The 27347-nt window shown below is 54.5% G+C and overlaps 8 protein-coding genes across 8 annotated transcripts; 5 read left to right on the plus strand and 3 right to left on the minus strand.

Moving 5' to 3' along the window:
* Positions 1 to 6869: 6869 nt before the first annotated feature.
* Positions 6870 to 8845, plus strand: D7B24_003477 (uncharacterized protein; the record flags this gene model as incomplete). Its single annotated transcript, XM_028637666.1, has 3 exons — positions 6870 to 6937; positions 7026 to 7923; positions 7976 to 8845. 3 exons carry the CDS (start codon positions 6870 to 6872, stop codon positions 8843 to 8845), a joined length of 1836 nt encoding a protein of 611 aa, XP_028499222.1.
* A 1082-nt stretch (positions 8846 to 9927) lies between these two features.
* On the plus strand, positions 9928 to 10530 carry D7B24_003478 (uncharacterized protein; the record flags this gene model as incomplete). Its single annotated transcript, XM_028637667.1, has 1 exon — positions 9928 to 10530. One exon carries the CDS (start codon positions 9928 to 9930, stop codon positions 10528 to 10530), a length of 603 nt encoding a protein of 200 aa, XP_028499223.1.
* A 1092-nt stretch (positions 10531 to 11622) lies between these two features.
* D7B24_003479 (uncharacterized protein) lies at positions 11623 to 13172 on the plus strand (the record flags this gene model as incomplete). Its single annotated transcript, XM_028637668.1, has 2 exons — positions 11623 to 11721; positions 11787 to 13172. The coding sequence occupies 2 exons, from the start codon at positions 11623 to 11625 to the stop codon at positions 13170 to 13172; spliced, it is 1485 nt and encodes a 494-aa protein (XP_028499224.1).
* A 1684-nt stretch (positions 13173 to 14856) lies between these two features.
* Positions 14857 to 15538, plus strand: D7B24_003480 (uncharacterized protein; the record flags this gene model as incomplete). The annotated part of the gene is made up of 2 exons (XM_028637669.1): positions 14857 to 15128; positions 15202 to 15538. 2 exons carry the CDS (start codon positions 14857 to 14859, stop codon positions 15536 to 15538), a joined length of 609 nt encoding a protein of 202 aa, XP_028499225.1.
* A 1041-nt stretch (positions 15539 to 16579) lies between these two features.
* On the minus strand, positions 16580 to 18407 carry D7B24_003481 (uncharacterized protein; the record flags this gene model as incomplete). The annotated part of the gene is made up of 2 exons (XM_028637670.1): positions 16580 to 17070; positions 17141 to 18407. The coding sequence occupies 2 exons, from the start codon at positions 18405 to 18407 to the stop codon at positions 16580 to 16582; spliced, it is 1758 nt and encodes a 585-aa protein (XP_028499226.1).
* Positions 18408 to 21148: 2741 nt separating this feature from the next.
* On the minus strand, positions 21149 to 21589 carry D7B24_003482 (uncharacterized protein; the record flags this gene model as incomplete). The annotated part of the gene is made up of 2 exons (XM_028637671.1): positions 21149 to 21442; positions 21494 to 21589. 2 exons carry the CDS (start codon positions 21587 to 21589, stop codon positions 21149 to 21151), a joined length of 390 nt encoding a protein of 129 aa, XP_028499227.1.
* Positions 21590 to 23289: 1700 nt separating this feature from the next.
* D7B24_003483 (uncharacterized protein) lies at positions 23290 to 24459 on the plus strand (the record flags this gene model as incomplete). The annotated part of the gene is made up of 1 exon (XM_028637672.1): positions 23290 to 24459. The coding sequence occupies one exon, from the start codon at positions 23290 to 23292 to the stop codon at positions 24457 to 24459; it is 1170 nt and encodes a 389-aa protein (XP_028499228.1).
* A 222-nt stretch (positions 24460 to 24681) lies between these two features.
* D7B24_003484 (uncharacterized protein) lies at positions 24682 to 26528 on the minus strand (the record flags this gene model as incomplete). Its single annotated transcript, XM_028637673.1, has 2 exons — positions 24682 to 26294; positions 26360 to 26528. The coding sequence occupies 2 exons, from the start codon at positions 26526 to 26528 to the stop codon at positions 24682 to 24684; spliced, it is 1782 nt and encodes a 593-aa protein (XP_028499229.1).
* Positions 26529 to 27347: the final 819 nt, after the last annotated feature.

Genomic DNA, 27347 nt, shown 5'->3' on the forward strand with positions numbered 1-27347 from the left:
CGAATCAGTGCCCATGCGAACCATGGCGGAAGTCATTGGAATTGTCGCTGTTGCGTTTCAGCTTGCAACGGTTTGTATGAGACTTATGGAGACCATCAGAAAGATAAAAGGAAGCTCGAAAACCCTGAAGGAATACCAAAGTCAGCTACAAGATCTCCGCAACCTTTCCGCGACGATCGGGCAAAACCCCCTTCTTCAGACTCCAGAGGTCAACGCACATACAAAGTCACTCTTGGTCCTCATTACTGAGCACAACTTTGAACCTTTACTTCGGAAACCCCGATTTCTGCGCAACCTATATTTTCTAAACACACAACGAGATTTGTTGAACATCTTTGACACAATCGAGAAACGGAAAACCAGCCTTTCCCTCATCATACTCAGCATTGAGGCCCAGACTTTGGATCAGATCCGCGTAGACGTGAAATCCATGGCATCACCTACGCGTCCTAGTGCTCAGTCTGCCGACTCTGACATTGTTATGGCCGACTCAGGGACATCCGAAGGCAAATCTACACGCACGGCCCCTCTTGAAAGGGACTTGGTCAGTGGGAATCCCATGAGCAAAGAACTCACAACCAAAGGATTCATGGCCAGGGACCAGTCCCCATGTGATTCAGGAAATCCTTCACCGCAACCAACGACGTCGTCCAGCAACTTTGCTCACCCCAACGCACACCTCCCTACTCCCGAGGAAGTGGAAAATGGTGTTGCCTGCTTGAATAAAGCCGGCGCACATGCCGGTCACTACGGCGCTTATTCTGGCATTGGCGTGACACAGGTCAACGGAAATACCTACGATGGGGTACGCCCCGAAAAGTGCTCCGAGAAGCGAGTTGCCCATATTGCGGCTCGTGCAGCAACGGACCAAATCAATGGAAATCATGTGTTGATAACACCTAAAGTTGATTCCCAACCAGTCGACCCGAACGTCTATCAGGATAATTTATTTCATATGTTTGCGATACGCGCAGGTGGATTAGGTGCTGATACAGAAAATACGACGGACACGCAGCGCAATGGGACATTTTTCGAGCTGAAGAAGTGAAGGAAATGGGAATCACAACCTGAACTATGATGGTTTGAACTTTGATCTCTGACGAGTCCCGGGTAATGATTTCTCTGCTGGCTTCGTTCTCTTGTGCGAGGTCATAGCGGATTGGGACTGGATTTAGCACGTAGCATTATCTATGCAGTTTCGTCTCCTGAGTTTTCCCAAAAAAAAAAAAAAAAAAAAAAAAAAAGCAATCTAATGCCTTCACATGGCAGGATCACAGTGGCAGGCATACCGTACCAAATGAACAATCTCAAGATGATAGCAGATAAATGCGAGAAACAGGGCTGGAAGCCATGAGTCATAACGGGGTATATGCCAGATATTTTTAGGTCAAATGAAGGTATTCCATAACTTGAATGATGTGGACTGTTTCGTTAGTTTTCACATAATCATGGTGCAAGGTCAAAGGCCCAAGTAGAGGTACAAAACTGGCCGACTTGTGTTGCTTGAGAGGGCAAGATCAGATCAATGGTTGCATCGTATATGGCAACAAAGAACGACGGACCTGGGTTGCCCGGACTCAAGGCTGCTGCCATGTCCAGGTCATGCAGAGTACTGAATCTAACTTTCCAATCATGGTGAACTTTGTCATTTGTGTTTAACAGCGAGAGACTAGCTCGGTTTCACAATACTCTACTGCTCGTCATGTTGTCCGGAGTTGAAGCCGAGGAAAGATTGCGGACTGATTACGCAACCGTGGCTCCACAGAGCCTCACCACAAACTTAAGAGGTGCACACCCAAGACTCACGTTCGCTCCCAAACACCGAGAGCACAGCGAGCCAGACCCTGATCAGCGCCCAAGGTGGACTTGCTGTCGCCCTTGGTATTTTAGCCATGCAATCCACCCACGCGGCAAGGGGCAAGAGTTGAACCCACACGCTTTGCTCTGCCCCCTTGCCAGCGGCAGGAGGATGTATCGCCTTGAACACAACCGGGTCCTGCATCCTCGAAAATCCCAAGCAGGGTGAGGGAAGGTTATCCTGCCACGGTCCCGGCACTGGGCCGGGAGATCCACGTGGGTACGACGCTCGTTTCGAAAGCGGGAACCACGAGGAGGGAGGGAGGGATGCGAAGGGGGGTGTGGGGGTTCAGTGGCAGCTTGTGTCCCGCCGCGTCCGATAGTACCACCCCTTTGTCGTGTCGATCCATTGGGAGATAGAGAGGTAGTAACTTAGGTAGGTAGGCAGGGAGGGGGTTCGAGGATGAAAGATTTGAGGCTCTTTTCCTTAGGCTCCGGCAGGTGTGACCCACCCTCCTAAGCTGAGGGGCCCTGCTGCAAAGCTCACTTCTCGGACCGTCACTGACAGGGCTGAGGGTGTGACAAGGGTGGGCTCATCTGTGTGTGTTATTAGAGGTGTGAGGCGTACATGGTGGGTGCACGCATGGTGCCTGACAAGCCTGACAACGACGGCCCGATCAGAAAAATCGGTCGTCGAAACGATAAGGTTGCCGGATATGTCCCACTTGGGCAGTCTTGGCTTCACACCGCTATATGTGTTACAGGAAGGAAAAGACAGTGGAAGGAATTTTTGCGCGGTTTGTTACCGGCTTAGCTTGCAGATAAGTGCCGTGTGGACAGCGAAAAGGGGTGGGCGGGCGCAGGCGTTGATGGCGTCGTGGGCGGTTGTGCTGAGAAGCACACGTGGATGTACGCGCAAAGCACGGGAGAGGTAACTTGTTGAGGTGTTTACGAGTAGTGGCGGGGTGGTGAGTCAAGGGGACCCGATATTTCTCACAAAAAAGAGACCAGACTTGCCAGGCAACCAACAAACATGTGAATCCGTACGACGACCCTACTGGTGCGAGAGCCAAAAGCTCGCTTGAAAAGGCTTGGTGTTCTGGGCAGATTATGTCATGTCCTAGGGACAAGCTTGTGCGGGAAGTCTCTGGCCAGGCGGTGTTACATATATCTCAGGTGGATCACATCAAGATGAGGTTGCAGTCCGCTGTGCTGTGACGACGAGCTCAAGCCACAAAAGCTATCGATGATCCGAGCCTCAAGCTTTGACTCGCGCCAACGCGCGCACCCTTGAGGCCCAGGCTCTTTCTATTCAAGGCAGACGCAGGCAAGGGAGACCATCTTGCTGCGGGTCGCAGCTGCGGCAGTCGGGAGGGTCAGGAACCCATCCATACATGCATTGATTACCTGCGACCCATTCGACCCGCCCGTGGACCTCTGCGCTGGGTGTCTTGGAAACCGTCATTGGCACGACCGTGAAAATTCGCGATATGCTGGAGCCTCGGCGCGTCATGGTTGCAGCCGCATGGCGCCACCGGTGCCTACATGCCAAGCGTCGTACCGCCGGAATGCTGTCGGTATTCGAAAGATATCGACTCAGGGATGGCACGACTATGCTCTGAGCTTCTAGAGTGCGTCGAGAAGGCTTCGGGGAGAGCCAGTTCGATGCTGCGTCTTGTGCAGGTGCCGTGGGCCTCGGGTGGCTGCAGCATTGGGAGGCATGGCTGCAATAGGTGTGGTGAGGCGAAACTGCCGGAGCAAGACTGACCATGAGCAAGGTTTGAAGGCAGCTTGGATCAAACCGGACATGGCTCCAGGGGGGTTCAACTGGACCGACGAGCAAAGGCATGAAGAAGGCGAAGATAAGCCGGGTGTGGAAGAAAATACCGGGTCCGGCGCGAGACTGGTTTTCGGATCGCCAGCTAGCGCGTGTCGTTATCTCTTTCTATGCCGTTTTGGATGGCTGAGGCAGCCTTTAGAACGGGCGACGGTGCAAGAATTTCAGAATTCGAAGGCGTCATTGCGACGAATTTGCATGTGCCGCCGTATCAGCCAAGTCCAAGTGCCCTGGCGTATGAATCGCGCTGCATCGGAGATTGTGGCTCACCTCCCATGAAGACGCCACACGATTGAGCCTCTGAATGCTGGGCCGCCACAACGAGATGTCGTTCCGATTGCAATTGCGAAGCGCTGAGCGAGATGTGAAATCCGCATGTCACTGGAGAAAGCATGTGCTCGCGACAAAAGGGTGCGATTGGAGGGGCTGAGGGGTCGGCGTGCATTTCACCGATGCTGTTGGTGTTTTTTCTTTCTCCTGTGCGCCAGGGGTCTCGCACAAGGACGTCCGATCGCGAAACCCATGGGTTGATTCCATGCTGACATTCAGGCGAGGTTCGGAGGATCGTAAGAACGTCGACCGGGCGAGATGTCATTATTCCCGGCTCGCCTCGATATCTCATCCTCCGATGATGTGGGTTGGCCTGGACGGCCCAGATGCTTGGCAAGCGCGCACACGCGATGCACCCTTGATCGGGCTGCAGATGCCAACGACCGTGGACCTTCGAGACGTGGGGGGGGGGGGGGGGTTCTTACATGATCTGTAGGTCGGTAGGTCGTCGGGTCACGTTTCTGTTTCAAAGAAGCATGCATCGTCAATCATGGCGCTGCCATAATGTCTCAACTCGACACGAATCGGGCCCACGAGCAACATGGCCGTGACCACTCAAGGGTTGCGCCGCAAGGGACAGCGTCTGTTGCGTGTTCTCTTCGCACAATGCTGGGTAGCCTGGCTGGACACGCATGCGTCCGTGGGGGTTTGGGGGCATTTGGGGGAGCTTTCCAATGGTTCTTGAGGGTGGATGGGGATGGCGGCCCGCAGGGCGGCGCTCACGATGGCGAAACGGGCAGCTGGAAGTTCGGCCTCGGACTAAGGCGCTCCATGGCAGTCGTGGTTGGCCGCGTGTACAAGTCGGGCAAGGAGGGGTTTCGTGGCTTGCGGTGGTTGAATTGCGTGACAGAAAAGGAAGCCAAGATAATGATGCTTTTGCTTGCCAGCGCAACCTCTCGTCCTGACCAGTTATTCACAAATGTGACGTGTTTCTTCAACAATCGTGAGCAAACCGAAACGTAAAGTGGGCATCTACGTGCGTTTGTTGGTGTTCGTTCAGTTGATCCGCCAGACTTCAGACTGGCGTGATGCCTGCGCCTTGCGAGCCAGACCTGCCATCGTGAAGGCTTCAGCCCCTCTCCATCGCCAATGCTGCAGTAAGGTTGGTGGAAGAACAGGGCAGAGCGGGTTCTGAAGATAGCTACCTCACCTTCACGGTGGGTGCTGGACGACTCCACTTGAGGCGCATGCTTGGCGATCATCCTGTTCAAGGTGAGGGATGTGGTTACAGTGGCCCTGGCGCCGTACCCGCCCTCGTCGCTGGTGCTAATTCTGAGGCGGATGAATCGCGCCAAAACTTGATGATCGATGGAATGGAAGTCCATTCAACTCATACTGTATGATCCCACGAACTCTGCATTGCTGACTACCCACCCCAGGGATGGAACCGCCTCAAGACCGCGTCACGGGTCAGGCCAGCTGGTGATATGCGTGTACATAAGCTGAATAGATTGGGCTCGCCTCGTTCCATTCGCTTCAGGGCCAGTCCTGCAGGAGGGCCAATTGACGAGGCATGCAGGGCGCACACAGCCCCTCACCCCTGGGACGTGCCTCGTTGATTGATGCTTGCACACGGATGTGTAGAGGAACAAACAGCAAAGAAGCCAAAGTAAGCCGGCGCTGCCGTCGGCTCAGCAGCCGGACGGGCGTTTCTGATGGTGGCGCCGATACCACAGGTATCAGCCTTTGTGAACAACTGGTCTGTTGGCCCGTATGGCACACAGCTGGTTGCTCATTTCGTCCCTATTCGACGTGGAAGCTCTGAAAAGGACCATTGGCATATCTCGGCTCTCCATGGGTACCTGATCATTATTCGGGTAGGCTCAGTCGCCTCAGATGCGCAGTCGACTCAGCCCAAGTGATGAGATGATCAGGTCAACCCTGCACCGATATGTAGCACTTAGGAGGGCTGGAGTACGATTCGGAGGAGCGTCTGTCTCATTCGATTGATGCGCCAACAGCATGCGGGCGCGGATCCGCGCTCCGCGGGTACGCAGATGGATAAAATCCAGGAAAAAGGAGAAGCCGAATGGCGGCAAGTTACATATGTCACGCTCGCGATTCGTCTGTGTACATGTACTTGTACCTGTGCCTGAAGTGATTGCCTCTGCTCGTCTTGTTTTCCTCCTTTTTTTTTTAGACCTCATTTTTGTTCTTGCAGCTTGGGGGACCGATCTCCATACTTCTGTCACAATGATGCGCTGTTTTCGGCTTGTCCTCCTGTTCATGAGCACAGCCATCACATCTCACCAACAGACATAAACCAGCACAAAAGAAAGGGCCAACCAGACCAACCGCTCTTGTTCGGCATCGCATCGGGGTTTTGTCTTTTCATGACTCTTTATCTGCGAAGTCTAGCCAGGACCGTAGGGCAGGTACAGTACCTGAGCCCTCCGCCAAGCTGCTGTACCTAATGTGCACCCCCTCCCCACTCCGCGACATAGACCCCCCCCCCTTCCACCCCACCCTTCGCACCTGCCACTACCCACCCCTGTCTGCTTCAGTTCGGGCATTGCTCCTCCCTTCCTTGTCCCTCACAGTATGTCACTCGCCGGGAACGAGCGACCCTGAACTTTTGATTGATGCCCTTACGCTAGGCTCGACACCTTTCTCCACCACGTCAGTGGCAGGAGGGGGGGTGAGGGTGTGGGTTTTGGAACTATGAAGCCGACAATCTTGTCTTGTCACGGTACAGAACGGCGGTATTCCCGCCTGGCCTCCCCTGCCTGCCTCCTGCTCTGACGCTTGCCCTGGGCCGGACGAACTCCCAAGATCCAGAGCAATAAATACACCACGCCCTCCTTCTGCTGCCCACCCAGCGGGCTTGGTTTCCCTCTCTTACCTAACGATCCCCTACCATTCGCATTCTTGCTCTTACTCTTCAACAAAGAGTAGAGCTATCACGATGCCGTCATTCAAGTCTTTCTCAACTGTCGCCAGCGGCAGGAGTAGTGTCACCTTGTTTGACATTCGGTATGTGATCAACAGATTGGGCGATCGCCCTCGGTCTCCGTATTCCATCGCCGAAGGCCCGCCGACTGACATTGTGTGACACTCCCAGTCTCGACAACGACTTTATCGTCTTTCGCGGTTCAGAGCACGAGTCAGCCGGCCAAACTCTCAAGGGCTCTGTTGTTCTGTGCCTCTCAGCCCCTCTCAAAATTGAAGATGTACACCTCCGATTCACTGGTGACCTACGCTTTTCGTGGGACCAGTCCCGCACCCCCACCTCCAGCATGTCGAGCCACAAGGTTGACAGGCATACCGAGCTCCTCCGCCACCGTTGGGCGCCATTCGTCAAGAGCCAGAACGGCGAGAAGAAGGTTCTCGAGGCCGGCAACTATGAATGGCCTTTCAAACTCGATCTCTCCGGCGAGACTCCCGAGAGTGTCGAGGGAATCCCTGAAGCCAGCATCACTTACCGTCTCAAGGCGACCGTAGCTCGCGGCAAGCTTTCTCACGACCTTCATGCGTACAAGCCCCTGCGCATTGTTCGCACACTGGAGCCTTCGGCGCTAGAGTTCCTTCACGCCATGAGCGTCGAGAACATCTGGCCGAACAAGGTCGACTACTCTATCATTATACCGCAAAAGGCCGTTGTCTTTGGCGCGACAGTCCCGCTGGAAATGCGATTTACGCCTCTGCTGAAGGGCCTCGAAATGGGCGACATTACGATCAAGATGGTGGAGATTCGCGAGATGAGCACGCCAGGCACCCCCTCGCGAGATCACCGGACAGAACGCGAGGTGTCCTCGTGGAGTTTCGGAGTCACAGCAGAAGACAACTGGCAGGACATGATCGGCGACACGGGCCAGGAGGGATGGACAGTCAACAAGAAACTCAACCTGCCCAAGCGACTAAAGCAGTGTGTGCAAGACGTCAATCACCACGGCATTAAGATCAGACACAAGCTCAAGCTTGTTGTCGCTCTCAAGAACCCCGACGGCCACGTCTCAGAGGTAAGTCTGACGAGCGCGCAATCGCGACTACAATGTGCTGACGATTGAACAGCTTCGGGCGACTCTTCCCGTTTCCATCTTCATCTCCCCAAACATGCCCCTCGACGAACACGGCGTACTCCTCGACTCTGCCGTCGGTTCTACCCCTCCCGAATCCGACCACACAACCATCGCGCCTCCTGGCTACGGCGAACACATACTCGATCAACTGTTCGAAGACGTTGACACTGGAGCTGGCTTCCAGACGCCTGGTATCCAATCTGGATTCAGCTCACCTTTCTACGCGCAATCCCGCGCCGGTTCTTCTGATAACCTCCACTCTCTCGGTATGACAAGTGCCCACGGCGTGGCACCCGCTGCCCTCACTTCGCGTCTGCAAAATGTTTCTCTGGATCCTTCCGAGCGGATGCAACCCACCGACGTCATCAGCGCTTGGTCGAACCCACCGACGAGCCACCCTTCGCAGCCTGCCTCTGCGGCCCTGACACGCCACAATAGCGCCGAGGATGAGCGCAATGGTGGGAACAGCAACGACTCGCCCCGACCTTCGGGCCGCAACTCGCCCGAGCACGTAGAGAGCCTCGACGTGGCGACCCTCAGCAAGGTGCCCAGCTATACTACGGCGCTGAAGACGCCAGCACGCTCGCGGGCAGCGAGCCGCGGTGAGGTACTGCCCGATTACTTGACAGCCATGAGCGCACCTTCGACACCCATGCCGAGCGACCGCCCTGAAGTCGACCCCCTGGACGTGATTCACGAATCCGTGCCTACCGGCTCACGCACAGCGCCTGGAACACCACCCCTGACTGAGAGGCACATCCATCCGTGGAACCGATCGACGAGCATGAATAGCATCCTGCAGCAGGTCGGTGTTGACGACCGACGCCTTCATTTGATGCAAGCCCGGGATCGTGTCGTCTAAATACTCCGTCTCGTCGTTGTTCTCTCAACTCAAGTTTCTTTTCCGTTTAGGTCATCAACACTGGCCACGATTGTTTTATTTTCGCTTTTTCACCATTTTGGATCAACAGCAACGATAATTGGAATTGCATGGCTACGGCGTTTGGGATATGCGTGGGGACCAGTTGTCTCGATGATTATAGAGCAGCCAAGTAGATGAGGCCGTGAGGCGTTTGCTTTCTCTCACAATTGACAGGACTTGCTGGGCATGGGCGCGGATTTTCAGAAATATTCTGACGAAGAAGACTGCTGGGGTCCTTAGATTTACGAGCGATATACTGTACTAGCAAGACTGCCTTGAGGGCGAAGATACCAACGAAGCTTATTTCCTTGATCACAGTCCCTCTTTACGTGCTGCGCAAATCGAACAAACCGCTATTGCACAGCGGGGATGTACTTAGAGTCCCGGTGAGCAGATGTGCACAGGTTCGTCTCATGATGGCGCGTAGGGAGCGGCGCGATCGCAACTTGAAACGATCGGGTCAAACCGAATGCGTGTATCCTTCGTACAAGGCTATGCGGCGAGAACTGCCGTGGTCATGAAACGTCGCAATGAGATGATCGCCATGCGCGATTGCTGGACCCCATTTCATCAGGCACACTGACTCATTAGTCATGAAGCGTGGATTGTCAGGTCGATAGAGTGGAGTATGCGCAAATGTCACATGCATGGGCCGGATTGCATGACATGGCGTATCTCGTGGATTCGCAGGTCATGCTTACTGTCGTCGTCAACAGGCAATGAAGGGAGCCGTCGGGTAATCAGCTGGTGGCATGCATCTCTTCGGGCCAATGGGTGCTTGCCAGCATACTTGGGCTTCATCGAATGTGTGTTACTCTGGAGCCTGAGAGCCTTGCTGTTGAGAGGTGGCTTTCGTGAGGATCATCAGGCTTGCTGCTGACACGGATGCAATCAGGCTTCTTCGTCGATGCCATAACAGCTCCAGAGTATCCATCAGCTTGCTCCCTCGTTGCTTACTGATAGCTTCACTTAAAATTACTTCCAATCTGAAGGGCAACATTGTTTCCCCCCCCGGAGTGACCATGACTTCTAGTCTCGACGCAGCGAAATGGTCCAGAATCGATAGTCTTCTCAGGAAGAGCCTGGGGGCTCGCGAGGCCTGCCGTGCGAATCCCAATGACGTCCGCGCCATGCAGCAGGCATGGCAACCGATTTCGCGGATCCTGTCCCTCTTCCCCGAAGAGTTCTTCACCAAGACAAACCACCTCCAACTCACAGACGTGAGCCCTTACGGCCAGGGAGTCTTGACGGCGCTGACGGACATCATCTGGGCGTTCAGCAGCGGGCCCGTCACGGAGCAGCTGGATTGTCCCCAGACGGCGGTGGATCTGTATGCGTACTTTGAACGAGATCTGTACAACGTTTGGCTGCAGGCAAATAGCCACCACGAAGGCGGCGACATGGCGAGACTGTTTCGGACGGTGACGAACGAGCTGGCGGACTGGAAACTAATTACCGGCGATGATACAGCACGCCCGGGATTGAGTAACTCTCCGAGGCGGGGGATGGCGGCACATGCGTGGGTCATCACCAACTCGATGGTGCTCCATCACAGCGAGGAGGTCGTTGCTGCGAAGCGGCTCTGGGAAGAGCGGTGTGGTGTCTTTACTGTCATTTCAGACTAGGTTGTTCCACCGATACTACTAGCAGCGACAAGTTTTGGCGTTCCTGTATACGTTGCACGCCTTGCCCTTCGCTCACTCTCTCCTTCTCTCTCTCTGTCTCTTTTTTTTTTCTTTCTCCCTCTGACATATTCGTGAGGGAGATCCCCTGAGTTAGGAACTGAATTTCATGTCTAAGCCACACAATTGTGCCCTGCATGCATTGTTGGACCCCATCGCCGTGGCGTGATCGTCGCTTTTCAGGGCAGCCATCGTGGAAAGAATCCCAGCAGAGCAGGGACCGTCGCGGCGACCCCGTTCTTTGGCCACCGGGGGATTGGTGGTCCGGGGCAAAACCTGCGGACATGTCGACCAAAGCTGGAGGCTAGAGCAAGCCACACAGATCACAAAGCTTGTACAGCTGAGGGTTCTGGTGGTGTCGCGACATGGGTTGGCATGGTTCACCTGGGACGATCTGCTGTTAGCGCTGGCCAAGGGCATGAGGAAGGGAGAGTCGGAAGGCAATGGAGGGACGTGTTGACGTCATCCAGGGTTCTGGCGCGAGCAATTTAAGTGGCCGTTGGTCTGCCCCTCTGTCGTCGAGCGGGCGGAACAGAGTTTCGACATCGTCTGCTCTTGTGAATTCGACTGCATCCAGGCAGCCTCCTTTCGACACGTACCACCTATTAATCGTAATTCATCACCAACACTTGAATCATTCTCGCCTACAAGCGTATCCTGTAAGTATCGACTCGAACCCACCCCCTCTTCATTAGGGATCAGCGCAGGGAAGATGGGGGCAGGCACCACCAAAGGGGAGGGAGGGGTTGTTGGCCCGGGCGCCCGAGCTGTTGTGGACCAGTCGTATTTGGTGCGTCCGTAGATGGATCAGGTCACCGCCTTGCCCCAAAGAGCGAGGCCAAGAGGTGGCATGGGGGGCTTGGGAGACGAGCTTCAAGACCCTGGATGCCTCCCTCTCCTCCTCGTTGAGTCGTCTTTGCTTGGCCGTCGTTGCCGGATTTCTTCGTTGCATTGCTGACCCGGAAAGAACGGTTCTCTCCTCTCTCCTGCGACTCACCTCCTCCACTCGATCAACACCACGGCAAATCCGACATTATGAGCGCTACTCCGACCGAGCTGCCATCGAGGGCGGCCACTGGCCTGACCACCGCGAGCACAAACGATGGTGCCATCTCCGACACTGACCCCACCAGCGTACGCCCTCCCCTTACCGCTCAAAAGCTTCCTCTTCGAAGCCAAGGCTAACTACCAAACTACAGACCGCTGGCCTCCTAGGCGAGCGCCTTCAGGCATGGAAGCATGCTGTTGGTTATCTCGAGGACTACATGGGCGCGATTGAGAAGATTCACCGCGCTCAGGCTAAGGAATATGAGCGCGCTCTCAAGACCATCTCGAACCCCCTCAAGGAGGGTCACCACTTCGACCAGTCTCTCGGTGGAATCGCTGGCTACTTCGAGAACATGCGCTCCAACACCCAGGCCCTCATCAACACCAACATTGAGACCGAGAAGTCGATCAAGGGCTCTGTCCTGCCCGTTCTTGATCGTCTACACAAGGAGATCAAGGCCAAGAGCAAAGAGTTGACCAGCGGTGTTGAGAAGACGGCCAAGGAAGTCGAGAAGGCCCGCAACAACACTCAGAAGCATATCGAGCTTCTCGGTCAACAGACCGCATCCTATGAGTCCTCTGGTGGCAAGATCCACGGCTCCGATGATCCCTACGTCGTCAACCGTGGTGTCCTGCACCGCCTCCACAAGCAGGTCATTGAGGAGAACAACAACCGCAATGATCTACTTGCTGTCCAGAACAACTCGCAAGCCTTTGAGGCACATATTGTCCAGGTCATTCAGCAGGCCATGGAGTCCTTCACCCTCCTCGCCGGCGGCCAGGGCGAGAAGACGCGCGCCCTGCACTACGACATGCTGCAATCCATCCAATCCGTCGTGCCCGATTTCGAGTGGCGCGGCTTCACCACCCGCTCCGCTGACCGCCTCATCAACCCCAACGACCCCGCCCGCTCCGTTGACGACATTCAGTTCCCCAACATGTCCCACCCGGCCACCAAGTCCCTCATCGAGGGATCGCTCGAGCGCAAGTCGCGTAACAAGTTGTCGTGGGGCTACACGACCGGCTACTATGTTGTCACACCTTCCAAGTTCCTTCACGAGTTCAAGGACTCGGATAATGCTCGCGTCGACCCCAAGCCCGAACTATCAATCTACTTGCCCGACGCCATCATTGGCGCTCCTTCTGGCGAAAAGTTTAACGTCAAGGGCAAGGATCGCAGCGGCGGCATGAGCGCCAAGCTTACCGGCACTGCCGAGTTGGCCTTCAAGGCCCACACCCCTTCCGACGCGCAGCGTTGGTTCGACATTATCAGGGGCGTTGCCGGCGCTACCGGCCCCGCAGAGCCGACGTCACCGTCGTCGCCCGTCGTGGATCAGGATGCCAAGTTTGCTGCCGTCACGCCGCCAGGTCCCACTTCGCCGGTCGCAGGTCACGAAGCACAGCAATCTGGAGTACTGGCGGCAGCGGACGAGAAGCCTCCTGTGCAGGCTGCCCCTGCTCAGGCTGCTCCTGCTCAGGCGGCACCAGCCGCAGCACCGGCTCCTGAGAAGGCTGGAGCTGCCCCCCCTGCTTTCTAGGAAGTTGAGGCTCTGTCATAAATGAGGCGGATCGGTCGCCCGGTTCGCTCCGACGCCTTCTCTACATGCGGTCTAGGGCAAGGCGGAAAGTGAGGCGGGCAGACCATCCACTACGATGGACCTCGACTCATCCTTTTGAAATGTGATACTTACTTTACTTTTTAACGCTGAGCGCGGCGTTGTTCTCTTCGCCTTGTCTCTCTGCGAGGAGCTAGTGTAGGGAGCAGGGTTGACAGACCAGCCAGGTAACAAAGTTGCTCGAGATAATACAACCAAGACCTTGAAATACAACAATTTTCTGTTCAATGCTGTAACGCAGCTTTTGCGTATTGTTCGACGTTTGCTTTTCTCATTTCGCTGCCGGCCCGATGCTTTGGACCCGGGTCCGGTTGATGGCCCGGATCAACATCATTTGCAAGGCCGTCCTAGTAGGTGGTAGGTGACAGATATTTTGATCCGTCATCAGAATGAACCAAAAGCCCGTTCTTGTGGAACGGTGTGTACGCCAATGACAACCCCCTTCCCACCTGGATCCCTGTTCCGGTCATCAAAGCCATTGTCGACATCATGAGGCGAGACGCATCAAGCAATCGTTGCTTACCGAAGGCCACGTCGCCAGTGACATGTCTCAGAACTGCTGAAGGAAGTAGACGATTGCTACGTTAGGGATCTTCATCGCCGATTCTAGGCCTGCTGATCCATGATGCCGCGAATTGACGACATGATGTGGGGGGGGGGGGGGGGGGCGGTCTGGCTGGCCATGTCGGCGGAGCCGCGGCTGCGATATCTCGAGTCGCTGACGGAAAGACTGCAGTGTGACGGGCGAAGGCCAGGCAAACCATCGAGCGTGATGCCTTGCACGCCGTTTTCGGGCCGTGCGATCTCGCAATGAAGGCATGCGGTCGCGATGTACAGCAGGTAGGTGTTTTGGAAAGGAATTGCCATTCTGCCTCGCTAGAGATAACGACAAGGCGCTCACCAAGGTCAAACACCTGCCGATGATGTGGTTCCAATTGGTGCATAGAATTGAGCGCGCGGACCAGACACTCCACTGCAACTTCTAATTCGACACGGCGAGGGACTTCACTCCCGAGGTGGCCATCGAATACAATAGCGTTACACAAGACTTTTCAAGTGATCTGATCTTGAGATGGAGGGAAGGGGAGGAGGAAATGGGTGCGTTGGCATTCTGTCGGCCGCCCTGTTTGCAAGGAGCGAGCCTTGAACTGGGCGAGAGGAGAGATGGCTCGCTGGCTGCCTTGCCATTACTCGAGGTGGACGTCTGCACGGCGTTTTTCAACGAGACCTGAGCCAATAGACGAGATTGGCTGCGTTTTCTCGGCAGAAGAACTTGGGGGCATGCAGGCTCTGGTGCATTCTGGGCAAAGGTTATCGAAAAATGTGACCGTCAGATGGCGAGGAAGGGCCTTCTTATTCCCCTCTTTCGTTGACACCGAAAGTACCAGCTTTGGGTCATCGGTTCGCCACCTTGGCTGCCTTGTGCGCGGACTACATCGAGCGGCTGGTGCTGGCTGACATCCTATACGCCCGCCTCCGGCTTGCTTGGCTGCCTCGCTGGACGTGCGATAGCCCAGCCTTAATGTGACTCGTAGCCTTGTCCGGGCAGTGCACCATTAGTATACCTATAAGGCGGGGCTTCGACCGCGATAGGTTCTCTAGTGAAATGGCTTCTCTTTCGGCTGATATTCTTCTACGCCTACCGTTTGCAGCATGGGGTTCTGAGAGCATAGCTGCACCAGCTCAGACTTTCCGCCTTCGTAAAGTTTTCCTGTGCTTCGACTCGCGGGGCTTCAGACCGAGCAGGCGGCTAGCTCGTATGATGGGCAAACCATGGGACAAGCACCAGGGCGAGATCATCAAGCTCTACAAAGATGACAGAAAGACGCTTGACGAGGTGATGAAAATAATGGAGAGGGAGTGGCAATTCAAAGCATCGTAAGCCAGACTTTCAATTTTATTTGACAAAGATGTTCCGTCCTGAATGGAATGCTGAAATCACACCTTGCAGGAGACGAGCTTACCGAGGAAGATTCAAGAGATGGGGTATCGGGAAATATACTCTCACCAAGAACAAGACCCCCAAGGCCAGCGCCGAGAAGCTTGATAACCACCAGCAGGAGAGCTCGCCAAACCCTCCTTTCCGCTTCATGGCTGGACAGAGCATAACACCAACTAGAACTTTGAGTAACAACAGTGGGATTGAACGCTCACGCAACTTCTGGGAGGACGCCGAGCTATCCAGGCAAGAGATTGACGAGCTTAACCGCAACACAAATACATCGTTGTACGTCTCTGATTCGGTCGCGCTTCTCTGTCTGACTATTTCGTCATCCAGCTTGATCTAGAATTGCCGCTGACACGCTTACAGGGAGTGCTATACCAGGCAAACGCAGGTCGAAACCGTTTGTTCAGTGAGACATGAAACGCTCCCGCCGTTGTCTTACACTTTTCCCCCATCTCCAGCATCTTCTGCATCGAGTTTCCCAGAACAGGTCGGCGTTGAACGAGAGTTGACTGAAGAAGTGCCCCTTAATTGTTTAAATCGTTCGACCTTGCCGGATATCTCCATGGACGGCATGCCGCGCGCACACATTCAAAGAATGAGACAGCAGAGCAGGCGTGGGCCAAGCCAAACATACCGGGCAACAATGAGTCCGGGGACAGCAGCTTATTATTCTCCGCCGGAGGACAGCAACGTCGATACTCAATACCCCCCCGAGTACCAATACATCCATCGGCAAGGACTTCACGGCCAATACTCCGGCCGCATCCCGGTCGACTTCAACTCAATGGAGCCATCCGTGGCTTACGTTAGCGGGGCTTCTTGTGCTGTACTACAAAACAACAACGCAAACCAGCCAGGATGGTTCTGGGAATCTAATTGAACCCTCATATCATGAATCGTGGGACCTTGCGATATACTGTCGACAGAAAAAGCCGGCAGATGCGATTGCTGAGCTTACTACATTCATCTGAAGCTCTTAACGCTGAAATGTGAACCGGGGAGTGGAACTTCTTCTGCGACCTCCTTGCCCGTACGTAATTTTGTGTACCTCGCCTGGTCATCTCTACTGCTGACTTCAATTTTCTTGACTGTCATGATACACCTCTCGAAGCAAAGTCCGGACAGAAGACTGGTCGCGAGTATGGTAACAGGCGTTTGGGATCCTTGACAATCGTATGCTGGTAAGATGGACAGGATTTTATCACGGCCTCTACAAGGAAACCGAAGCATGCACAACACCACCTCCAAAAAAGAAGAATACGGTCATTATGAAGACCATCTCTCACTGTTTTATTACTACGATGCTTGAGTATAATGATCACGAAAACATAATTTGGAATCAAATGGGAACGCTCCCGCTCGTCAAGTCGTCGACTTGCTTTCATCCCAGCCTTATCTTTGGCCACATTCCGAGGCATTCTTGCATGTCAGCCCCCACAGCATCCCCAGCCCTTGCTCCCGTGATACCATCTCCAGACGTGGCCTCACCAACACCCGCGGCGACCAGGCTTGCGAGCGCAAAGGCCTCCCTATCGCCATTGGCATCCTTCATCAGCGCATCAATGTCCGCGCGGCGCATACCTCCATTCTCAGACCATGCCTTCCATGATTCGAGCGCCGCGACGAGCCGGGAAGAAAGCTCATCATTGAGCACAATGGTGTGGAGCAGCGGACCCAACACCGGCTTCAGCGACCAGGAAACAGGGCCTTCAGGCACCGGCACGGAGGAGAAGATGCTTCCCCATGCCGAGTTCTCCTTGAGCCAGCGCAGGGCGTGGGGCGCCAGTTGCGCGGGCGTCCACTTAGGTGATTGCAGCGCTTCGAGCAGACGAGCTTCTTTTCTCTGCAGATCCGCGTGCATCTTGTCGCGGACTAGGGTGGATCAATGTCAGCTTGTTGCGCTCGCCCAGTGCGTTCAAAGGAATAGGAAAGGAGAACATACAATCGTCGAGCCTCTGGAGGTTCTCGCGCTCCATCCGCGTCTTGATGGCCTGCTGCCTCTCCGCGACGCTCATGCGAGCCTCCTTCTCCATGTGACCTCTCTGCTCCCTCATACGCCGCATCATGAGCTCCACACGTCGCGCCTCGGAATCATCGGCGCTGAGAGTCCCCCACTCAGGTGTTGCCGAGGGATCGACGAGAGAGATCAACTCGAGAACGCCACAGGGGATGGACGCGCGGCGGACGAAGGACAGGAGGGTCTCTGGAATGCGATGAGACCAGAGGAGGGTGCGAGCGGAGGTTCCGTAGGCTGTTGCCGCGCTTGCGAACCAGGTCGCTGTCGTGGCTGGGCGGAGGTGCTCGATGGAAAGGTTGTCCAGCGGTGACTCGGGGTCAGGGTCGGAGTGTGACGACGATGGCGACTCCGGATCCAGCTCGTGCTGAGCGGCTATGAGACCCTGAGAAGAAATCTTGCAAATAATGGTTCTTGAAGAAAGCCTCTTCGGGACAGTGGTAGGGGGAGGAATATTTTCCCCCTCGGCCCGTGGTTTGATATCTTGATTGTCTTTCGCGTCGGTTGAGCTTTCGATCGGTGCCACTGTCTGAGCCTCGGCAGATGGTGCTGGCAAGCGAACCCAGTATGGCGGCAACGACGTGTGATCTCTTGTCGTCCAGTGCGATGACCAGCTAACGGCCAGACTTAGATGCCCGTCAGAATTGTCCAAGGGGGCCACGGTCAGCGCTTTGTGGGTTCCATCAGGACTCTGCATGAGTGCACATCCGACGGGCGTCCAGAGTCCAGTATTCCTCAGCAGCCTCCAGCCGTGAGCATTAGGTACAGCCCCCAAGTCCAGAAGATAGCAAATGAGTTCCTCAAAAGCTACCTCGACTTGGGGCTGACGTAACTGGTCGGCATACTCCACGCGCTGCGTGCGAATGCCAATGGTGTTGGTGTTCCAGTTGAAGACGGACCACGAGCCGCCGGGGATGGTGCTAGGATGAGACGCCAAAGACCAGTACGCAGATCGATGCATGGAGCGGTGCCATGGGGTTACGGCATAGCGAGGGAGGTCGACTTCGATCACACGATTGACGACATCGGAGCGGGTGAGGGCGGTCAGGCGGGAGTGGCGGAGCATGCGGCGGATGCGAGAGAGAGCAGCCAGAGTGGCCAGTGTATTGTAAAGAATTGGCAGTACACCCAGCACGGCGAGCGGGACACCGATGTAGGTGATGATGTCCGACGCGGACGAGTTCGTGTTGCCCATGGTGGAGCAGGAATATTTGGCAGCGCCCTGTTGAATCTCGAGCGCTGTCCTCGTTGGGCTACTCTCTAAGACGCCTGCCTACCTGGGCAACTTACCTGTCCGGCTATCTATTCGACCACTCCAGATATCTTCCGATAGGTGACTTCGAAAACTGGGCAAGAAAAAGCGACCGTCTTGCAGGACATATAGATCGGATTGTGGATTTTGGCTAGCAACCACGTGAAGCATCGTCAGACCCCTGAAACTCAGCCGCACATCGCCAAAAAGAGCTTGGCGCCTCCAAGTGTGCAATTGGTGGCGCTTTTAGCCGCCTCAAGTTCGTAGGTACACAGGAACAGGGCAAAAGCCTCTGTTTATCTCTTTGTCAGTGTTCTAAAGCATTCCTTCGTGACAGCTTCCCAACCAGCCTAGTGATCGCTCACCGACCACAGCGCAAAATAGATCATAGATCGCAGCCCGCAGAAATGAGACAATTTCCCGCATGATCCTTTCATTATTATTATTTTTTCCCTTTTTCCACGTAGATGTAGACTACTTTAGCGAGTGGCCAAAACGATTTGTGGGAACAGGGATTGGATTTTGTGTACGGAGATTACTTATTAATCCCGGATATGATTATCACTGGCCCGAAGATGGCTTCGGTACATTTCTGACCTCACGTGCTGGATGGAAGTTATATATGAAAGTTGAGTGTATTCGTCGTATATTGGACAGTACAGCAGGCTGGAATATAAAATGAAGAATGAACAATATATATGGGACTTGTAGAATCATAATTCATAAGCTGAACATCTCTTCACAGTTGTCGTAGGAGCGTCATCAGGCTTCAACTGCTGACCGACGGAACGATATTGAATGGTGGCTGCAGAAACCTATGCACCTACAAGACCGATGAGAGAAGCCTTGCAAAGCGATTGGCGGTCGTCTGTGAAACACGCCAGTCACTGGAACTTCTACTTGAGGGCAGCCTGCCCCGCCGGAAGTCTCGCGCTGCAGGATTGCCACCCACATAGAGTCATAGGGACTTTCTGGATATCATGTCTTTCTAAAATCTGTCATGATTCGTGGTTTGTTCACCTGAGTTTCGCTAACTCACCTCCAGTATCCCTTGAGTACCGCCTTTGAGTCTGAGAATCGACTCAAAATGCTTCTCTCCCCAATCAGGGGTTCACGTGATGACAAGTCCCCAAAACTTGAAGCTGAATCTTCGTTCTGCGATAAACTTTGGCCGGCAATCAGCCAAAATGAAATACTTTTGTTCAATAGTTCCCGTCTGCCAGTCTTTGAAAAAGAGCTGGGTGGACAGATCACGGCTACCCATCGGACTTGAGAAGGTCCACCACCACCGCCGTATTTGGCCGACATCGTGGGATTCGTGCGTAACCTCCTCGACGAGCCAAGAGATATGGCTGTAGCAGGCTTATTCGAACGACTGGGTGTGGCGTCCTCGGCAGATGTAAATCATACTGTGTCTAAGATACTTCGGGTCCTCGCCTCATCCTTCATAATGATGTAAGTCAGCGTTAGTGAGACAGACGATCTCGCTCAATTACCCGAACATGTCCACAACTTGAAATAAAAATCGGATCCATCGCTCTTGAAGCAAATCGAACCCTACTTTGAGAAGAGAAAAAATAAATTCAGACCAGGTATCAGTCACGATCCACTCGACGTGGGCCTCACGGCAATGAATCTCGAAAGGAATTATGGGGTCGAGATTTTATGGACCAACTATCTTTCTCAGCATCTTGACTACACCGACGAGGACGAAAATCGTAATCTGTACGTATTCGAGCTCAAATTGTGGCTCCATACAAATCTTCAGCAGCAGGTTCGCCATCTACCGCAACGTGAAGTCCTAGTTGTATGTCTCGACACACTCAATCTTCTTTTTCCGAAAGACGATAAGCGGGCTCGGTCTTTATTAAGGCGAGGGAAAAGACATTTCTGCGATCTTGGTAATTGCAACAGGCTCATAGAACGAGACTTGCAGTACTACCCATATTGGGGTGACAAGCTGCATCGATTGCAAAAGGTTCTCGATAGCCCTCGCTCAGGCTACAGACAATTTATCCCCCAGGCCAACTTGGGCAACCTGATGGAATCTGCCAGCTTCTGGATCGCGTTAACTGTGGCCTTCTTGGCTGTCATCAGTTTCGCTTTTGGCCTCGCGGCTGTTATTTACGGAAAATTAGCCTGTGACATCTCCCAAGAATCTCTCGAGTTGACCCGACAGCAATACATGCTTTCTCTTGCCCAAGCATGCTCCGACCCCGCCAGTCCTTTAGATGTCCTCCAATTCTGTCAGAATGGATGACCGCGACTAGCTAAGAACCTCTACAGACAGCGCTGCTTGCCTTTAAGAGACGCCGCAGGAATGCATTACAACCAATAACACATCCATACCTCTTCATGGTTGCGAGATGACAGATCGGGAACACCAACTATGATGGCCCATGGATCAAACCAACTTTAACAAGTATATTTGAAATGTTGACCTGTTTCTTTTCTAAATGTCGATTTGAGAATGACTCAACAGGGATTTCCTTCCGCCGTTCTTGGTATTTACGCGAACAATGTGTCAAGGAGGGTGGTCAACGTATTACGAGGCTTTCCGAACCCGGATATGCTTCGATATAGGATTTCTTTCAGCACGCACATACACATCGTTCAATTTCATTTATAAGACAGTAGACTTGCTCAAGTAGCAGAGCCGCTACAGCCACGTGCTCTCATGCAATTCATGATTCAGGACTTCTGCCCCTTGATGGACCCTCGGTGGCGCCCTCAAGTGTGTTTGGCCATGCATCGTCATCAACCGATTCAAACATGGCACCCCCGCGATTTTCGTCCGAAAGCAGTTCCTTGAGGAGCGAATGCTGTCCTCGCAGTGCGCCGCTACTCGCGAAGAGCTGCGAAGCGGCTAATGTTAGCGAGGATGGTTGATGTCGTTCTGACCGCCACGACATTTCGCACTCAAAGGTCAAACCTGGGATATACTCGAAGGACTTTGCATCGAATGCTGCGTGCTGTTGCTACGCCGAATGAGTGAGTGTTTTTATTCGTCGCCATGGCATAGCACTTACGCAGGCTGTCGACAGTACAGCAGCAACAAGGAACGAGGAGCAAAACTGGTGGCGATGGTGAACGAGGTCATCGAGAAAGAGGTTTTCGTCAAACATTGCAGAGAAAGGATGGTACCATTGTGTGTATGCCGTCAACATAGCGGCAGCGAAGATATTGCTCATCGGGACGTTGGTCCAGTATGTGACGTCCAAGTCGGTCAAGCGAGGATCGCAAGGAAGCATGACGTTTACCCCGGCGTGAGGGCCGCCGCGTATCACGTCCATTATCTGTGTAGTTACTAGTGAAGGATGTATCTGCAGTGACTCCGAGGCAACTGCGGTAGAGCTTTTCTGCGTGATGCTGGTTTCAGAAAAAGGCAAATCGGGCAAGGATGGCAAGGCCGCTTGAGTTTTCGAAGAGCTGCTGAGTGGATCCTGCATGGGACATGTCGATAGATAAGGACTTCTTAGATCGAAGTCGGAATCAAGGTCAAGGTGTGTAGATGGTGCCATGGTCTGAGGCACAGCAAGCAGTGAGGGTGAGGGTGTACGGGGGCTGAGGGATGGCAGGCCGGCGCCGTCGGACATCGAACGCAGACAACGGAGCGATTCGACGGCCTCGTCCTCCGGGAGGGCTCTCAGGCGTTTCACGAGCTCTTCATGGTGCCGGAGCTTGCACTGCAAAGCTTCAATCTCGGTCTCGTACTCCTCGACTTTCTGCTTGCTGGATCGGTATGTGCACTGCGCATGTCTCCTCACACAAGCAGTGCATGCTGGCCGAAAGCCGTCACACTAGATTTGTCAGTGCCGCCGGAACCACGGGGAGCGAGTCATGCGAGGCAGGCAGGAGGGCACTGACGGCACTCTTTTTGGTCCGACAACGCTCGCAAGCGACGTCGATAGTCTTGCGCCTCTTCCTAGGACTGGGACTGTCCCCAGCATCATCACAGGGCTCCTCATGGCGAACTGAGCAGCACGGTGACGACAGCGGTAAGATTGGTCTGAGAGGCGGAGCCATGTCTTCATTCAGTGTACGACATGCCTCTCCTGAAGCAATTCAGGGTGATGATTAGCTACGGAGCATACTCCGGGCGAGCGACTGAAGTACAGCGTAAAGCATGTCACGCGCGCGTAGGCGATGTCATCAAGCAACCTCGAATACCCCACCTCTGCGTACCAGCCACGACATGGTCCGACGGCACGCGCCGGTCCCAGCCTTTGTGGCTGAATAGGGCAGACGCCTGGGCTTAAGCTGCACTTCAGCTCGCTACCTCCCTTGCTCTGACAACCTGCGCCAGATCCCGAGTCCGTCTGCTGAACACAACTTTACAAATTTTGTGCTGTCCTGCCTGAGTTTTCACCCATCTTCTCCATGTCCCCATCAATTGAACCCTCTGCCCGCCTCGATGCCAGTCGACAACGCGCACCCGACTCGAGTCAGGCGAGCCTGTGATGGGTGCCGGTTGAGGAAGGTTAAATGCGACGGAGCCCAGCCGTGTGCCAACTGCGAGACTCATGGCATTCGGTGCGTTGGCGCAACTCTTGAGCCAGAGAGACGCAAAAATCCCATCCGGGGTAGACTTGTTGCGAAAGCTCGGGGAGAAATCACGGGAGAACCATCCCCTCCACAAGCACAGCATCCAGTCGCCGTCTATGGAAGCCAGCTTTCACCTGGCCAAACTGTCCTTCTTGGATCCTCGTCTGGTCCTCCGCCACCTAAAGACTTCTTTCGAAACCTTCTCCCGCAATTCGAACAGATCATTTACCCCTTCAACCCCGCAGTCTCCCCGGCCGACATATTCGCCGCCATCGACGCCATGGACGAGAGTTTTGAAGACGCTGCCTTGGTTTATGCTTTTGGAGCTACGACTGCGTTTCTGACAGAGACCTCGGCCACCATGCACGGCGATGCTGCTTCGCAAATGAACGAGCTTCTTCAATACAGCCTGGAGGCTCACAGGCGCGTCGACCTTGGCCCAGACTCATTCATCCGGCTAGATGAGACCCCTCTCATCACCAACAAGCGGATCATGACGTGTATCTATCTTGAAATTGCCATGATGCCCCTCAAGTTCTATGATCGCAGCTTCGGCCATCTTCGAGAAGCCATCACCATGATCCAGGTCGTCCAGACACGCCAGCGTAGCGCAGAGACACTCCGGGGAGCCGACTTGGTCATGTTTCAGAGACTCTACTGGGAGGCCTACATTCATGAGAGATTCCTCACCATTGCATCAGGCTTTCCCAGCATCCTCCCTCCCCTCAAGTCTGGTGTCCCGATGCGGGATCCAATCATTGCAGCGCACATTCAAATCGGCTTTGATCGAATCATTGAGCTCTTTACCATCCTCGACGACGTTTTCTTGTCGAATTGGGATGGTAGAGAAGATAGGGCTACGCAAATCACAGTCGACTGGATCGAGAGCAAACAGGTGCAGCTTGACCAACATGAAATAAATGCCGCGGAATCCGAGCGCGAACTTCGTTTCAGCGGCCACGATGGCTTCACAGAGCTACAGCACGCCGATTTGTTCATCACCAGGCTCTGGATACGGACGCTGCTCTGGCAGCTCGCCCTCTCGAAGGGGTTCTTACGCTTGGCTCCCGCACATACCCACGAGGGTCTCTCATTACAATTCCCCGCTCTACGCCTGACAACACAGCTTCGGAGCCTCGTCAGCCGCCTGGACAGCATTGCTAGCATCAGCACACAGGGCAGCGGTATCCTCCAGAAACTGTTCGAGATCACCAGCACCATTGCCGACGTTCTGGCCGTGTCTGTCAACCAGCCGAGCATGGAGAGCCACATTGAAGATTTCCTTTACATAGCGCGCTTTCTCATCAACTTTGAGCGCATGCGCGACAAGCACAGGGTCTATTTGCAGGAGAAGATGGACACGCTTCGAGGGTCGTATCCCGGACTGCCATTTTCACCAGTCCCCTTGGGTGCTTTGTCGCAGGCTTCGTCGCCAATGGACCAGCTATGACCAAGATGCGCTGCTATCTGCGAGTGTGACCTTTTTCATGACTGATGTGTGACTTTTGACAGACAATTGCACTCAAGGATTGCATGTTGGAAATGATCATGCTAATGCTAATACTCCATGCCATGTATCCGCCGGTGAACACTTCACTCCGACAGACAGGCGACTGCTCTACCGTCTAGTTGACATCCCCACGCACATAATTACAAACAAGACATCCACTATTTACAGATGAGGCTGTCCAATATCAAGCACCTGTCCCTGCGTGCCGGCCATATCCTCCCACAGCTGGACCGAATCAAACACGCTGTGTGACCCCTCGTCATCGAGGAACCAGTTGATGCCCGCACACGAATCGTCGCAGTACACTGTTGTGGTCAATGCAAAGCGATCGTTGGCAAAGACCTCAAGTACGTCTCCGTCACGGAAGATGCGCAAGCGAAGCTTCTCCAGCTTCTCCGTCCCATTTTCAAGCGAGTAGAGAAGTGTGAAGGGCGCGTCGAGAAGCGACTTGTCGACATCCGCCTCGGTATTGGAGAGACTCTTGTCAACGACAATCTGCTCGGCCTGGGGGATGAAGTACACAGTCGTCTTCTGCACGCCGTCGGGACTTTGGCAGATATTGAAACCGACGCGCTTCTGCTTGGGGTCGACTGTGATCACAGCGTCGAGCTCCCAGCTATGGTTGCGGGTCCGCTCTCGCAGGATGCCGGCAGCGCTCGTCCGGCCGAGAGATGACCACTCTGCCGGACGGGAGGGGCGCAGTGTTCGGAGGTCGTCCATGGGCTTGATTCCCAGCGTCTGCACAGTCTTTCCACCCGAGCCGCTCTCCAGAACCTTGAAAGAACGAATGTCCTCGATTGGTGATTTCAGGCCCCTGGTCACGTTGTGTGTCGTGGAGAGGAACAGTTCCCGTGGCAGGGACAAGAAACCCGTCCAGCCCCTCGCTTTGCAACGGCTCATTGGCAGGCCATCCTCTCGAACCCAGCCTATCGTGATCCTCTTTTGCGTCTCAGGATGAACATAAGAGTTGGGCGCGTACAGGCTGCCGTGATCCAGAACACCGTCAAACTCGTGCCGCAGACGTGGGCCGGCCGCAGTCTGCTCTACCGAACCGGAGAACCACGATGACCACTGGCCAAGGGGCTCTTCATCGCCCTCCTTGTACCTGGGCTTGACGCCTCCTTCCGTACCCATGAGAAGAAAATCTTGCTCGTGGGCACCATCTTGCAGGCTGATAAAGTTGACACATTCCCAGTTGACGCCGAAGTCGCTCGTCCAGGAACCGGGCGCGCGGAAGCCGGGCGCTAGGTCAACGAGGGGACCGAGATATTTCCACTCCGTGAGGTTATCAGGCTGGATGGCGTACAAGAACACCGTGGGGCCCTTGCCGACGACGCCGCCGGACAAGAAGCCGTAGAGGCTCTTCTCGCCGCGAATGCGGTCGAGCGCAGGCCACTCGGCGAGGAACGGGTCGCGGAAGCCGGTAACTTCGACGCCCTCGGGCTCGCCCACAAGGATGGGGTTGAGCTCGCTCTTCTGCCACGTCTTGCCAGCATCGGTGGAAGTAGCGAGCGACACGCCCTCGGAGTTGCGTATATGCTTCAAGGTCCAGTGGATGGGCAGGGCGGCAATGGACGAGTAGACGACGGTGAGTTGGTCTTTCTCGCCGTGAGGTCCGGTGGGCCAGAAGCAACCAGTGAAGATGCCCTCCTTGTCGTAGGGCTCACTCGGTTTGAGTGCGGGCTCGCCTGAGGGAGCATGTGTCCAACGCAAACCATCTTGGCTCGTTGCATGACCCCAAGACATGTTGCCCCACTCACAACCATACGGATTCCCTATCATTGTGTTAAAACCGAGATCTTATATGCCACGAAGATGTGCAATGTTGCTCTGTTCTTACATTGATAAAAGATGTGATAGGTTTTCGTGATGGGGTTGTAACCTGGACCGCACGGATCGTTCATCCACCCGCGAGCCTTCAGATGGTATGAGGGCGCATGGTGCTTCAGAGGCAGACGTGCCTGTGTGGACGCCTCGTGGGCGGTGGTGCGTGTAGTGACAAGACTCATGATGTGTTGCTCGGGGCAGGGCAAGATTCAAAGAACGGGAAACGTGCCTGCGTTGGCTGCTAAAAGGGATGGCAAGAGGGGAAGAAAAGATGGCTTGCTTCGTGGCGGTTGAAGTAGGCATGAACCAGACGTGATCTACATTGTCAGCTGAATTCTTAACCATCACATCGGATCAGAATATGGTGCTAGTTCCATAACAGCTTCCCCACGGGACGCATGGCTGCAGGTCAGAGAGCTTTCCAATTCAGCGAGAAAGTCGGGGTGAGCGAGCATTTCCCCGGCCCCAAACAGGCTGTCTGGTGACCCAGACCAGGGGTGCTGGGCAGGCAAGGTTCCGCACTAGCGTCCCGGCATTGGGAATCTCATTCTGTTTCTTGGTTGTTGTCGGACCGACAAGTCAGCCCCCTGAGATGCCCACAGGCGGCTCAACACACCACGTATGATGCATCACACACAGCAGCTTGTCGGTCCGACAAACTGTCTGAGGCCGGGCCTTAAGCGAAGACGCGTGGAGCGCGCATTTCCCCATTGGGCTAAGCAGGTGTTCTAGACGGTCGAGGTGGTCTGGGGTAACCAGCCAGACTTGACTCGTCAATCCAATCCTTTTCCTTTCTTTCCCCTGGGGAAGGCGAAAGACTCGTCTGGGGTAAGTCTCTTCGCGTCATGGCCCCGTGGGAGAACCCTGTCCATCTGATGTCTCCTTTCCGTTAAGCTGGAAATCTCCAAACTTTCCACTTTCGACCCCATCTCTCCCTCACAACCATCCCGCAGTCTTACGAGACATGTCCAAGTTCCGAGATCTATAAGATCTCCAGTCGT

This window comes from Verticillium nonalfalfae (genome assembly GCF_003724135.2).
Source record: "Verticillium nonalfalfae strain VnAa140/NRRL 66861 chromosome Unknown scaffold_2, whole genome shotgun sequence".
Lineage (NCBI taxonomy): Eukaryota > Fungi > Ascomycota > Sordariomycetes > Glomerellales > Plectosphaerellaceae > Verticillium > Verticillium nonalfalfae.